This window comes from Cucumis melo, chromosome 9 (genome assembly GCF_025177605.1).
Source record: "Cucumis melo cultivar AY chromosome 9, USDA_Cmelo_AY_1.0, whole genome shotgun sequence".
Classification (NCBI taxonomy): domain Eukaryota; kingdom Viridiplantae; phylum Streptophyta; class Magnoliopsida; order Cucurbitales; family Cucurbitaceae; genus Cucumis; species Cucumis melo.
Window position 1 is genome coordinate 17358028 of NC_066865.1, and position 15718 is coordinate 17373745.

The following is a 15718-nucleotide window of genomic DNA, read 5'->3' on the forward strand; positions in this document are numbered from 1 at the left end:
AGGGAGAAAAAGAAAACATATGCACGTCATTATACATACGAAAAAACAAATTTGTAGAATAGAAAAACAAATAACAGTGAACAACACAATCGAAGTTAAGTAATAAAATAACAACCAAAGCAGCGAAGTAATGACAAACTATTTGGAGATGTCTCGTAGGAAGACTCTGCAAAAGTTTTTCCTCTCATCAATAGGCATCTGTACGAAATCCCGCATGTTATTCATACGAGACAACAGGTGCCTTTGCAACAACGCCCTACTCAAACTGGTTAGTTCCAGCATCTCATGCAATATGCGAAAGAATTCCTAGCTCACGTGGTTGTCTTGCAAGGGCGCGTGCATGTCGGCGCACATGGTCGTCATTAGCAAGGGCGCGTGCATGTCACTCTGCAATTGTCATGAGTTGTTCATTCGTACACTCGAGGGCCATATGTATGACTTCAATCTCGCCTTCTTGCTGGCTTCCCCTCTTCCTCTTTGATTCGACTCTACCCTCTAACGTGCGAGAAGGTCGTGATACGCGTACATCCTTCTTAGACATGTCGATCCCTTGGCTGTACACGGATGGAAACTCCTCATTCCCATCTGGCATGTCAAACCCCTCATACCCGACAGGTTCGTTAGACCCCACGTCGACGAATGTCTCAGCAAAGCGATCCATCACCCTATCCTGGCCAAACACATAAGCAAGTTCGTCGTAATAGGGAAAGAGTTTGTTAAGGACTCCCTTGCAGGATGTGACTGCATAAAAAATAGGAGCACTCAAAAGTACTGATAGGAAAATTGTGAAGTAAATGTACAGTGCGCAAGTAGTGTGACGTTTATATTATTTTCCTTACCCTAACTAAGTTATCAATAATTCATTCTCCGCAATTATGCATTTTTCGTCATCGTTCCAGTCGAAGCCATTGCACGCTGGCCCCTGCATTTCTGCGATGGGTTGGAATATCCGCTTAAGTGTCTTTATTCTGTAGTCGATTATAGTGGTTGCGCAGACACGACATCCAGGCAATTTTTTGGCCATCATGCGTACCAATTGGGCCAAGTAACTTGGACGAAATGTACCATCGTCGGATTTCCATCCACCCATGGACACCAACTCCACTAACCACTCTACAAGAGTGCCCTCCTCCTCTTTAGTCCATACATATTTTAGGGCATGTAATGAGGTGCCATACTGAGAATGACAAATGACGAAAAATACATGGAATAGGTTAGTAATTTCACAATTCCACATTTACGAGACAGAAACGCGAAAAATATTATGATGTATAAGTTATGTACAACATGCACGCATAGATTAGATATGAAACAATACATAGTAGAGGTCATTTAAATTTGCATACAATCGATGAGTTCTTATTTAAAATTGTTTTAGCTAAGCGTTACGCAACTGCCATCTATGAACATCGCTTCAGCTAATTTGACGCGTCACTGAGACCACTTGTTTGTCATTTCAATGTACTGAATGTCTTCTGCAACGGTGGTTGTGGGGTACGCAAAGTCCCCCTCGTCCACGTCATTAATGTTGTTGCAATTTGTCATTTTTTTTGTTTATCAAATTGTGGAGCAAGCAACATGCTAGGATGGTGCGACACTGGACTTGCAGGGAACAGTAGAACTTCCCACGAATTTTATTGATTCAAAGCTTATCTAAAAAATTTGTAATTTTTATTGAAAGCTTGTCGAAAACCAAAATTGTAGAAACGTATGAAAATTGTTCTATTTTACTTGCTAATTTAGTGTAACATAGGTCAAGTTTCGCAGTTGAGATTAGAAGCTCGCTAGGGGATGATCCTGAATTATCATGAATATAAGGGATTTACTAGATGAAAGTGTGACGAAAGTCATACATGAAAAACTGCTTTGTCTAAGTTAGCACGTAGTAGGGATTTCTCAGTCCGTTCGGAAACTACTGTAGGAGTTCCAGAGATTGACCGATACTGGGAAGATCTTCATAGACACCCACTGCACCTGGGAATCTTTCTCTTTTTTCTTCAAGGCCCAACCCTTCTACATCGGGCCCACGGAGCGGTATACCACCGGAAGCGGGGGATAATAAGTGAAATTCCCCCATTCAAGGAAGAAGATGGGAATCGAGTGAGGATCTCTTCTCGCTGTGCTCACATAGCTCTTGGTCTTCCTACCTTGGTTACGGGCTATTCATTTTTGATGAAAGAAGTAGGATCACGTACGAATTGAACTCGACTCTCAGATAGAGGCGTCTTGCCCAAATTCCCCATTCAATGAGAGAGAACTTCTCCTTCCCCATAAAGGGCTTTCAAACATTCTTTTAAAAGACGCGTTGCAGTTAAATTTTATAAAATTGTAACTACAATTCTATGTGTGATAGGTATTTTAAAAATAGTATGTGTTACAATTATTAATTCGTCAGAATAGTATTTTAAAAATAGTATGTGCTAAAATGACTAATTCGTCAAAATTGTATTTTAAAAATAGTATGGCATACAATTGTATGTGTCGTAGTGAATGAGGTATTTCAATTAGTTAAACAGATTTTAGAATGTTATGAAATATATGTAGTAAATTACCTCTTACATATACTTAATTTAATGACTATCCAAACTTAGGGGCATATTTAAAAAAAACAACCATTTATAACTTTGTTAACTTAAAAAAATTGTCAAGTTTTCATATGTATTACTTAGAAGGAACGAGATTCACGTTTTAGCCTATGCTTGTTATGATATGGTAGTAGGATTTTTTTTTCTAAAAAAAGAGTTATTGTGAAATAATTGGTTACTTATACTAATGAAAATGTAGACATTGGTATGGTAATTTTGGAAAAAAAATGTATTGCACGTCAATGTAAAAAATTAATACAAATTTGAAACACAAAATGAAACAAAAAAAAAAAAGAAATTCATTAAATAGATGAAATGTTCATGAAAAAAAATTATTACAAAATCGATAGTTTGTAGTCTAGAAATATCCCTAAAGTATATAATTTTAATTCTAATGAAAAAAATAAATACAGTATGAACATTGAATCTAGACATGACTAATTCGTAATACTTGTTACAAGGATGGGATGACCGCAGACGTTCTGAAAAAAAAAAAGTTACGATACAAGAAACGTAAAAAACATGACAAGTTTTTTAAATGCAACATAATTCAAGAAAAATAAAGGAGAAAAGGAAGGATTGCATACCTTGTACGTGAAGCAATAACCCAAAATTAAGATTGAAACTTGTACGTTAAAGAAATAATATTGAAATGTAAAAATCATTTTTGAAAACAAATGTTAAGCAACCTCAAAGTTTAGAAATCAGTTAAATAAGTTGAGCCAAATTTCATCGTTGTGAAAGCATCAATTAGGAGGGATGAAAAACAAAGAACAAAGCATATGAGCAGCCAAATGAAAGGGTACAGAATGCAGGCAAGCCATGAAAGCAAATGAATAACTATATGTACAAAACATATGCAAATAGCAAAAGGAAATATGTAAATATGAAATGAACTTAAAAAAGAAGGCAGAAACATAGGTGAAAAAGGAGGGCAGAAATCGAGAGAAAACAAGGCAGAAACATACATGAGAAAAAAGCATTTATCTACGAAAGAAAATTTTGGAAAACAAAGGAACAAGGAAACCAATGAGAAATGGAAGTAGTAAATGATAAGAGGAGATGAGGTTTATATAGAGGGAGATGAAGAGTAAATATGCACACCACACTAAGAAAAGGCAGAGAAAATCTCTGCAAAATCAGGTTAAAAAATTAGTGCAACCGTAGTCAAAGGTAGATAAGACATTTGCTTGAAGGGACAAAACAATAATCACCAGAAATGATAGTTTTCCTAATCATATTGAAAAAAAACAATCATCATAGTGCAGAAGACAAGAGATTGAATACAATTTAGACAAAAAAAAAAGGATACATTTCACACAAACGAATCACTGAATGGAAATGTACTGAACTAATATATGTAAAAATGCACAAATAAAACATGAATCGTATTTGATATAAACCGAAATCAGTGAATCGAAATCAGGGAATCGAAATTAGCTAAAAATGTATAAAATGTAACATGGATTCAGATGTATTTGCATACAGGTACTCATCATCGGCTGTGTTTGAAAAAAATAGTATTCAAACAGAAGTATACCTCCCTACCATACTCGGTTTAGACCCATTGTCTAACCCCAAATAAGCTCTTAGAGTTTGATGTTTAGTTTACTTCTTTTGGTTGAAAAACTAAAGGCCTGTTTGGGGTTTAGGGTTAACAATTGTATGCCATACTATTTTTAAAATCCTATTTTGACGAATTAGTCATTGTAGCACATATTATTTTTAAAATACTATTTTGAAGAATTAGTAATTGTAGCACATACTATTTTAAAAATACTTATCACACATAAAATTATAGTTACAATTTTATAAAATTTAACCGCGACACGTCTTTTAAAAGAATGTTTGGAAGAAGTTATTTGTCATATGTTACACTGGATTAGCAAGTAAAAGGGAACAATCATATGTTTCTACAATTTTAGTTTTCGATAGACTTTCAATAAAAGTTTCAGATTTTTTTAGATAAACTTTGAATCAAATTATGTTTATTATTTTAGACATGACATGTAACCCATAGTAAATAGGATTTTTTTTTTAAAAGTACTAAGTGCATTATTTTACTAAGTGCATTATTTTATTAAGTGCATAATAAGCTTTCAATAAATTACTAAGTGCATTAATTGAAAATTTATGTTTATGTGCAATAGGGATTGAAATGTTTATTAGGGATCTTTTGACAACGTATATCGATAGTGTACTAATAGATTTAGTAAAGTTTTTTAGGAAATTTTACGTATTTTGAAATGGATCAACAAACCATTCTTTGAGTCCTAACTGTGTTCACACTAGCACAACGTCAGATGCTCCTAACGTTGGAGCTACTAACGAACGACAATAAGTGTCTCCTATAGACATCGTACGATACAAGACATAGAATTAGGCAGGTTGCGTACTTTTGCATGATACACGAGTCAGATTTTGTGTGTAGACAAATCACCCGCATGGACAGGCGAACATTCGCAATTCTATGTCATTTACTTAGGAATGTAGGTCTGTCGTCGACAGAGAGTGTCAATGTTGAGGAAATGGTAGCGATGCTCCTGCACGTCCTTGTCCATGACGTGAAGAATCACGTAATTCAACGGAAATTTGTATGATCAAGTGAGACAGTATCTCAACATTTTAACATTGTCTTGTTGGCTGTGCTACGACTACATGACGAGTTGATAAAGATATCTTTTTCGGTAATAAACAACTACAATGATCAACGTTGAAAGTACTTCAAGGTAGGTATATACAAGTTGTCTATATGTGACGTATCAATACGTGCCACTAGTGTAAGCGTGTTTGTTTAAACCTGCAGAATTTCCTTGAGGCGTTGGACGGAACGTACATAAAGGTTAACGTGCTCGTAGCAGATCGTCCTACGTTCAGAAAGCGTAAGGGAAAAATTGTCACAAATGTTCTTGGCGTTTGCGACACGAAAGGGGATTTCGTATACGTCCTCGTCGGTTGGAAAGGATCCACCGCAGATTCGCAAATTCTACGTGATGCCCGTGCACAACAAAACGAACTCCATGTGTCAAAGGGTATTTATTATTTTTCATCAAACAATGTTGGTTTCTACTTAAATATTGAAAGCGATTAAAACATTGGTTTTTGTAACAAACTATTATCATCTGTGTGATGCGGGTTATTCAAACGCTGAGAGATTTCTCGCCCCTTACAGAGGCCAGCGGTACCACTTGCAAGAGTGGCGTGGTGCTGGAAATGTCCCAACCAATGTAAATGAGTTCTTCAACATGAAGCACTATTCGGCAAGGAATGTGATTGAGCGCACTTTCGATGTTCTTTACGGTCGTTGGGCAACACTTCGTGGGAAGTTCTACTATCCCCTGCAAGTCTAGTGTCGCACCATCCGAGCGTGTTGCTTACTCCACAATTTGATAAACAGAGAAATGACAAATTGCGACGACATTGGCGACGTGATGAGGGGGACTCCGTGTACGCCACGACGGTTGCTGCAGAAGACATTAAGTACATTGAGAAGACAAACGAGTGGTCTCAGTGGTGCGACGAATTAGCTGAAGCGATGTTCATAGAATGACAGTTGTGTAACGCTTAGCTAAACCGATTTTATATTAGAACCCATTGATTGTTTGCGAATTTAAATGACCTCTACTATGTATTGTTTCATATCTAATGTATGCGTGCATGGTGTACATAGTTTATATATCATAATATTTTTTACAGTCGTTTTTGTCTCATAAATGTGGAATTGTGGAATTACTAACCTATTTCATGTATTTTTGTCATTTTCCATTCTCAGTATGACAATCTCGTCGCGTGCCCCGAAGCATGTATGGCTAAGGAGGAGGGCACTCTTGTAGAGTGTTTAGTGGAGTTTCTGTCCATGGAGGGATGTAAATCCGACAATGGTACGTTCCGTCCAAGTTAACTTGCTTAACTAGTATGCATGTTGGTCGAAAAATTGCCTGGATGTCGTGTCCGCGTAACCACTGTAATCGACTGTAGAATAAAGACACTTAAGCGAACATTATAGCCCATCACGGAAATGCGGGGCTAGCGTGCAGTGGCTTCGACTGGAACAATGACGAAAAATGCATAACTGTGAAGAAGGAATTATTTGGTAACTGAGTTAGGGTAAGGAAAATAATATAAACGTCACACTACTTGCGCACTATACATTTACTTCAACAGTTTTCCAATCAGTACTTTTAAGTGGTCCTATTTTTTATGTAGTCGCATCCTAGAGCGAATGGACTCCTTAACATACCCTTTTCCCTATTACGACGAACTTGCATGTGTTTGGTCAGGATAGGGTGACGGATCGCTTCGTTGAGACATTCGCTAACGTGGGGTATAACGAGCCTGCCGGGTATGAGGGGTTTGACATGCTGGATGGGAATGAAGAGTTCCTATCTAGGGGGTCGATATGTCTGAGGAGGGTGTACGCGCATCACGACCTTCTCGCGCGTTAGAGGGTAGGGCCGGATCGAGCGGATCGAAGAGGAAGAGGGGAAGCCAGCGAGAGGGCGAGATTGAAGTCATACATATGGCCCTCAAGTGTACGAACGACCAACTCAGGACGATTATGGAGTGGCCTGCAAGCGCCCTTGCCAATAACAGCCATGTGCGTCAGGAATTCTTTCACATATTGCTTGAGATGCCACAACTAACTAGTTTAGATAGGGTATGGATGACATGCGGGGTTTCGTACAAATGCCTGATGATGGGAGAGCTTTTGCAGAGTCTTCCTACGAGACATCCCTAGATAGTTTGTCCTTACGTCGCTGTTTTGGTTGTTATTTTATTACTTCACTTCGACTATGTTGTTCAATGTTATTTGTTTTTCTATTATACAAATTTTTTTTCGCATGTATAATATCGGTTTATGCATATGTTTTTTTTTCTCCTTTCTACATCTCTTCAATTCGGTTGAAATGTTTGTTTCAAATTATGGAAAATAGTAATAATTTGACTAATATGGTGTTCAAGTACTACATAATAAGTAATAATTAATGAATATAAATTTTGACGCATGCGTTAGACCACGTAAGTAAATATGCTAAAATCAAATGTACGATGCTATCTATCACTGATTACAAATACACAATAATTAATTTGTATTTGTAAAAAATGAATTAAAATAAAATTAGTACAATTTGTTAACAAATTATTTAAAAATTGGACAACTGTCTTTACTAATTTAATAATATTAGACATAGAAAAAAATGTGCAATAAAAGGGGTTCGATGCTTTCTAAAATAAATATGCAATATTAATTTTTTTCTTATAACTACAATGTTAATTAAAAAAAAATTACTAAACAAAAAAATATATTTATAAACCTTCCCAGATAACGCTTCCCCTGAATATCTCTTATCATAAAACTACATTTCTAAACATTTCTCACAAACAAGGGTTATTATAAAACTAGGTTTATCATAACATTCGTTTTAAATCCTAAACCCTAAACCATAAAATTAATGTTATAATAAACCTAGTTTATTATAACACTAACCCTTCCTCCAAACGCACCCTTAGGTTTCTATATTTAGGAGATTATCGGTAAAAAATATAACTTATTTAATTTATGAACTTATATCAATTGTTTATTGTTATTAATTTTAATTAATTCATTAAGTATAAAGGAAAATTTTCATAAATATAACAAATTGGTAAAATATTTACGAGTTGTGTAACAAAGCCTATGAAGTTAACTAATTTTTAAATATTCTAGGTTTGCCCCTCCGCCTTTCTTCTTCTCTTCATCTATTTATCGTTTTTTCTTTTCGTTTTTTCTTTTCCTCTTTTTTCTTTTTTTCTTTCTTCCCTTTTCTATCGTCTTTCATTCTTTTTTTTTTTTGTTTAAGATCGTGTTTTTTCTTTCTTCCCTTTTCTATCTGTCTTTCATTCTTTTCTTTTTTTTTTTTGTTTAAGATCGTGTATCAACTATAAAAGATATATATTTTTTTTCAAATTTTCATTTGGTTGTTCAATATCGTGTACTAAATATAAAAAACTGGAAAAACTGTTGACCTAAATCTAAACGATTGTGGAAAAAAATTTAAACGATCCTATACAAAGAATCATAAGAAAATTGTTTAGATTGCTCTAAACGATTATGTAAAAAAAAAAAAACGATTGTATAGACAAATTTAGATAATAGTGTACCAAAAGAATCTTACAAAAAATTGTTAAACCAGTCTAAATTACATTCAAATTTAACATCCATACCCATGGAGCAATATCTTTACTAGCTGATGATATCTTACTTTATTTTTCACTTCTGGGCAGATGATACAAGCAAATATGAACTTTCTCAATTCGTTATGACTACTAATGAGACACTTTATTAGGCTTGGGGTGTGAAGAAGAGAAGAAAGAGAGGAAAGAGAGTGAAAACGAATATTATTATAATATTAATATTAAAGCCAAACATAGGGTGAGCTAAACATCCCTCTCTAATCCAAGGGCAAACAACCCCAACGAAGTTGTACAATTATCAAGGTTTACTAAACTTATCTAAATAGAAATGAGTGATAAATTGATATTTTATTTATTATTATTGTACTTATAATACTTCTTATCTTCACGGAAAGGTCATTTTGACTAACATGTAATCAAAATTGTGAATAATCAATTCACACATCATGAGCTTCAATGGTCAGAGAAAGAGATTTTTTTTTTATGTTCACTGCAGACTGGTGCGTATAAAAATCACATATACGAGAGAAGAAAAGATTTTTCACCCAAATGTGCCAAAGAAATGGCGAAAAGACCATGCATAAAAGAAATGCTAACCTGATTATTATTGCCGTAAATATGGCCTATTAATCTAATCACATTTTAGTGCTAGTAAAAATAAAGTGGTATAGATGATAGATGTTGCGAATTTCAAATTCCCACATCTCGGCACGTAAAGTTAGCCAGGATGTTGTAAAAGCATAAGCATAAGCATGGCCTTAAAGATGTGCATTCACATATTCTTTTGGGAAAAAAGACGCAAATTTCATGGTTAAGTAAATTCTAACAAAACGCAGTTTGAATACATTATTTACACCCAAAAGTCCGCATTAGATCATAGTCAATCAAGAACCTGGCAGTTCAAATTTATTCGTCCAATTTATGTTTTTGCTAAGTCTGACAAGTAAAGATTTGAACTTCCAAATGATTGCATGCCATGAGCTATGAACTCTCTCATTCATGGTCTTCTTCAAACTTCGATACATCCAATTGCTACACAATTTTATATGGTGAGAAATCGAGTGAAAACTAAGAAAGCACCAACGTTAAGATTTTGTAGCATTTTGATAAAAATGGCTGTAGTTTATAAATGATATTAGTTCTATATGTGATCCAAATAAGATGATTAATCAAAATTTCTAATATTGTTAGAAATATAAACATCAAGAAATGCAGCTATATGCTTTGGTTTCCGCAACATTTTTATGCGTTTAGAACTAATAATACAGAAAATTCGGCCAAAACTCCAAAAGAAAACAGATAAATCTCTCTATATTACTCAAAAGGTGGTGTAAAAACCTTAGAACAGAAGCGACGGGCCTATTTTTTGATGTAATCCTCAGGAACAACCTTGAGGAGCTTCTTCTGCTTAGACTTTGCAATCTTCTTCAGTGTTTTGGGATTTGTAATCTTTTGTAGCTTAGTTCCAGATCTCAAAATGTTTTCCTTCTTCTTCTTCTCTCTCTCCTCCCTCTTCTTTCTCTTCTCCACCTTATTTAACCTAATCTGCTCCTTCAACTCCTCCTTCCGTTCCTTAAACGCCGCCTTAATCATCTTCTGCCTCTCCCTCTCCTCGAACGTGGTGCCTTTACGGCTCACCTGCATAGCGGACGTCCTGTGCTTCCGCGGCTGTTTCCACTTCCGTCCGGAGACTTTTCCGGCAATCACGCCGTCATATGTGGGGTTTCCGTAAGTGGGTTTATCAGGATTTTCCGAGGAAGGAATAGCGGATCGCTTGGCAGGTGGTGGTGGAAGTGAGTCGTCGATCTCCATTGCGGTGTCGGCATTTTCGGATTCAGTGATGATGAGGCTTTTCTCAGCTTCTTCACGCTTTCTCTTATACGTTTTTCCACCAAAACCCTCATCCAGGCGGCGGAAGTCGATTGTGCACGCCATGGAAGAGATTTGGGAATTAGGGTTTCAGAGCTTTAAGCTGCTGAAAGTGAAAGGGAAATATGAGAGGGCGCTTACATCCAATTTATATATAGATAATGGGCCGAGATAATTGGGCTCCGTTCGAAAATTAAATGGGCTTTTATCAGTATTATTGGACCATACATTAACATTTCGTTTGCAAAAGATTTTTGATATACAAGTCAAATTTTGGCCCATGATAACCAAAATATAACCTGATACAACTATCATCAATGTTGGGGCCATTTTGATTGACTACATAAAAACTATTAAAATACATTTGAAACCTATTTTTTGGAAGTTGTTGTTAGTTATTATTGGTTAGGCGGGAGCAGTTTTGTACCAAAAACAATCTAGTCGGTTTATGTCAAGAAAACCGGTGATTGATGTCAACCGATCGGTTTCGGTTGGTTCAATTTCTTCAATTCAATTCGTTCAGTTTATTTAATATTAAATATTATTATTATTATTTAATATAAATAATATATATATATAGGTTCACTCGGTTTCGGGTAATAAGCAGTTGGTTTTTGGTCAGTTTTATGAAACCTTTTAATTAAATTGACCATCGACTGTATTTTTAATAAAACCGACGATCAAATGTTGGTTTAGTCAATTTTGATCATTTGGATTCTTTTCGGCTATCAATGCTTACTCCTAGGGATTGCAAAACACTCAAGTTTATTTCAAAATGACTTATTTTTAAAATTAAATACTTTAAAATGTATTTCAAACGCATCCATAATCTAGCACCGATGAGTTTATCACTCATAGAAGTTGTTGTACTCTTAATTATTGATCATAAAAGTGTTATCTATTGTAATTATCTTACAAATTTTTAAGGCCTATAATTATTTAGGCTCAATTCATAACCATCTAATTTTTTTGAAAAAGAAAAAATTAACTTGTTTTCTAACAATTTCTTACTCGTAATTTTCATATTACTAATGGCTAAGAAGTTACAATCTCTCATCACATATGTCGTGGATTCTATTTAATCTCAATGATTTTGAGCATTTATTTTCATTATTGGTAGTTGTAAATATAATAATTAAACTCAAAGTATTTGTAAATATAGTAAACTATAGATCCAATTCTAAAAGTACTCAATGACAAATCATACTATTATACAAGTACATGAGTGACAACGGTAGATTATAGCTATCATTGTGATAGATTTTCTATGTTTACAATTCTTTAATTTTTATTGTTACGCACTTAATTAATATCTGTAAAATTCAATTATTATTTTCCTTATTTAATTGGTGGCAATAAATTTTCAACTTAAATCTAGGGGTTGATTGCTTTAAATGTTATCCCAAACATCTTTTTTCTTTTGCATTCATTCATTTTTTGTGTCGTTTTATTAAGATCATCAATGGCTTTCACTATCTCCTTTTTCCTCCACAATTCAAAATCACATTGTTTATTCAAAATCTTCTCCATCTCACAAATTTTGGTGTACCATTCTTTTCTCACTTGTCTTTATTGCTTTGTAACTTCACCTTTTTTGGTAAATTAATATTAACGTAGATTACGCAATATATCATCCAAACGAGAAAAAGCGGTTTAGTGAAAAGAATCCTACAAAGTTTGGAAGATGAAAACCATTTTTGTCATGCGATTGAAATTTATTTCACATTGAATGGTATGTAGATCACATTAAAATTAAAGATTTTATTGATTTAATTAATATGTTTTTAACTCTTTTAAATCTCCCCTTTAAATAGGTTTAAAGTTATTATACAATTTCCTATTGAATTCTTTTGCATCAATTTGCTCCCTTTAAATGCATTTGTTTAGTAACGATAGTAAGATTTGAACTTGATATCTTAAATTAAAAATTAGTTTAAAATTTCTTTTAGTTAAGTCGACTATCAGTTGTTCTAAATGTTCCACACAGAAGTTGGTTAACTAATGAAAAGACGACATGAGACGAATATTATAGGATTGTTTTGAAATGTATTAGTCGTTTTTTTATTAGTTTACGTTTACCAACAAGTAAAAATATCAATATTCATTCTGGATATTACAGAATTAACTTCCAAGCACAAGTTAGAACTTGTGTTTTTGATAGATGTCATGTCACCATGTTAAACCATTCATTAATAATAAACATTTTCAATGTTATAATTAAGTTTAGTTACATCGATGCTTCAATTTAATTAAAATATATCTTATAGTAACTCTAAAATAGTTAAAATCATTTTGCCATTTGTAAAAATTGTGTAAAACATATTTTTAATCTTTTTCGATAGTATGAAAATTATATTTAAAAATATTAAAAATAAGTTAATTTTGAGCAATTAAAAATATTTTTAAGAATAATTTTAAAAATGATAAAAAAATAAATTTGACAATTTAAAAACTGTTGGAACTATGTGGAAGAGGAAAATAAGGATGATTGAGAATGGACACAAATAAGTTGTAACTTGTGGGTAAGGGATGGTTTACCACCAAATGAAGCATTCATGAGGAAGAGAAAAAGTGCATGAGGAAGGTGAAGAAAAAATTATAACAACAAAGATGGTGTGAAAATTTCCGATCAATTTAATTAGTTATTGAATTTAAACTTTCTATCGACGTTTTAACATCGCGAGTACAATTTCTAATAAATTATTATTTGATGTTGTTTCTCGAGAAGTAAACTTATTTTTAAGGTTTTATAGTTTATTCTTGAATGTAGTATCAATGATATTTGTTAACGTACGTTTTCCATATCATTTGAGAAATGTCCACTTTTAATTAATCCTAAAATTTGCGTGATCATTTTTAATATTGACATTATTTTGATAAATTAAATGATGTGATAATTTGTAATTGGTTTATTTTTCCATTCAACAATCATTTTTTCGTTAGTTAATTGAGGATTACTTAATCGAGTGACGGTATAGATTTGGTTGAAAAATCCAAATACTAAAACTTTCCTAGTCTTAAAATTATATGGACTAATTGATACCGGTGAAGATTCGGAAAACTAAAAGTTCTTTTTTAATAAGGGATTAAAATAAATTTTATGTTGAGATATATTAATGAGTAAATTCAATCAAATATTAATATCAATAGACATACAATATAAGGAAAGTTGCATTATATGGCAAAAAGATTTAGAAAAAAACAGCCCATAACATTTTTTTTTTTTGTATATTGTAAATATGACAAGTGATTAGATATATCGGACGGTTATCAGAGAGCTATTAGATGACTATTTGTTTTTAAATTTGTTATTTTTGCAATTTAGAAAATGTAATAACATGTCTCATATTATCTTAATTTTTTTTTGGTTATTTTTATAAATGCACGTAAATATAACCCAAAACAATATATTACAGTAATTATAACATTAAAAAGACAACTTTACTTTTCCAAGATAAAAAGTACATGTCCCGAACAATTTGAAAGTTAGAAGCAACACTGCATAAAAAAATTGAAATATATGATTAGAAATATATTAAACTAAAATTAACAAAAAAAAATGAAAACAAAACGAAAGAGAGAAAGATATAGATAGATTAATGGGTCAATTAGGATTAGATTAAGTGTAAAAAAGAAAGTTTCATGCTCATTCGTAGTTAATATAAATGAGTATTTGGGTAAAATGTGAGAAATAACAATGGATAAAAGATAACAAAGTGATTTTAAGAGAGTTAGTTATTGTTTTGCTTGGTTGATGAGTGACTTTATATCAATGCTTAATGTTGACATTAGGTATGATGCGTGTAAGAGAATGATTTGACAAGAAATGACACTAAAATAGTACGCCTCTAAAATAGAATTAAATGAATGGACCAAAAGTTTCAATGAAAACATTGGGTGGATGACATTTTAAGTTGATATATTACATATATAGTAGCTTTCAATTTATATATATACATATATATATCTATCAACTAATAGATAATATGTCAACATCTATTTTTATCTTTGGGTACAATAACGAAGTCAATTGATATTTTGCTTAATGGTTGATGAGTATACTTTGTAGTTTGTATATATATGCTTCCATGGTGAGATGAAAGAGTGGATGGTTTACCTTTTAAGTATGATTTTTTTTCTTGCACACTTTTGTATGTTATATATATACAATTTTACTCAACAACTATTATCAGTATAGTTTATATTCATAAATGATTTGTTATTTTAACTCTAGCGTACGTTCATAAATAATTTTGAAAATCGTTTGATTTTATGTTTAAAATCATTCTCAAAACAAACTTTTAATTATAAAATATTAATTTGATATTTGATTTTATATTTTTTAAATGTTATTTTTATACGATTTAAATGATATAAAAATTGAAGGGTAACTCTATAATTCTTTTTAGTATAATAATTTAGGAAAAAGATTAAATCTTTGACTTTATGAAAAAAGTCATGTCAAGGTTAAGAAAACTAAACAAATACAACTATGAAAATGTAGATATTAATTGGTAAGACTTAGGATACAAAATAATCCTTTTCAAAACGGGTTGATATTTTAAGTTATTCTCAATTTGGTCGTTAGTTATTGTTTTTAATCTTTAATTCTCAAATTTAACTAACTTATTAAAAAGATTTAAATCTTATTTTCATTTCTAAACTTTGTTTTTAGTTTTATTTTATTCTTTAAGCTTTTAAAAATATTTGTTTTAATTTAGTTTCTAAACTTTTAAAAATAGTATATTTTGGCTCTATTATTAGGATCGAAAGCTTTTATATATGGTTGAGTAGGCTTAGTCTACCAATTAAGATAATCAATCTTAAATTTTTTGGATTTTAATTTTTAATTAGAGGCAAAATGGTAAATTGACGTTTTATCAGATAACTCAAAACGTACTTTGCCTTCAAGATTTCGATCATCACCATTTTGACACATTGACATTGTACCTTGCTTTCTCATCTCATGCTAGATGCTATTATTTCATCTACATACAAATATTTTAGTGCCTAAAGTTTGGGATATTTAGAGGGGTTGTGCTTCATTGTCAGAATATTTATTAGCAATTTTGTAGAGTTTATTTTATATA

At 32.4% G+C, this 15718-nt stretch overlaps 1 protein-coding gene across 1 annotated transcript; it reads right to left on the reverse strand.

Moving 5' to 3' along the window:
- Positions 1-9924: 9924 nt before the first annotated feature.
- On the reverse strand, positions 9925-10749 carry LOC103503157 (protein PXR1). Its single transcript, XM_008467310.3, has one exon. It carries the CDS (start codon positions 10692-10694, stop codon positions 10119-10121), a length of 576 nt encoding a protein of 191 aa, XP_008465532.1. The 5' UTR covers positions 10695-10749; the 3' UTR covers positions 9925-10118.
- Positions 10750-15718: the final 4969 nt, after the last annotated feature.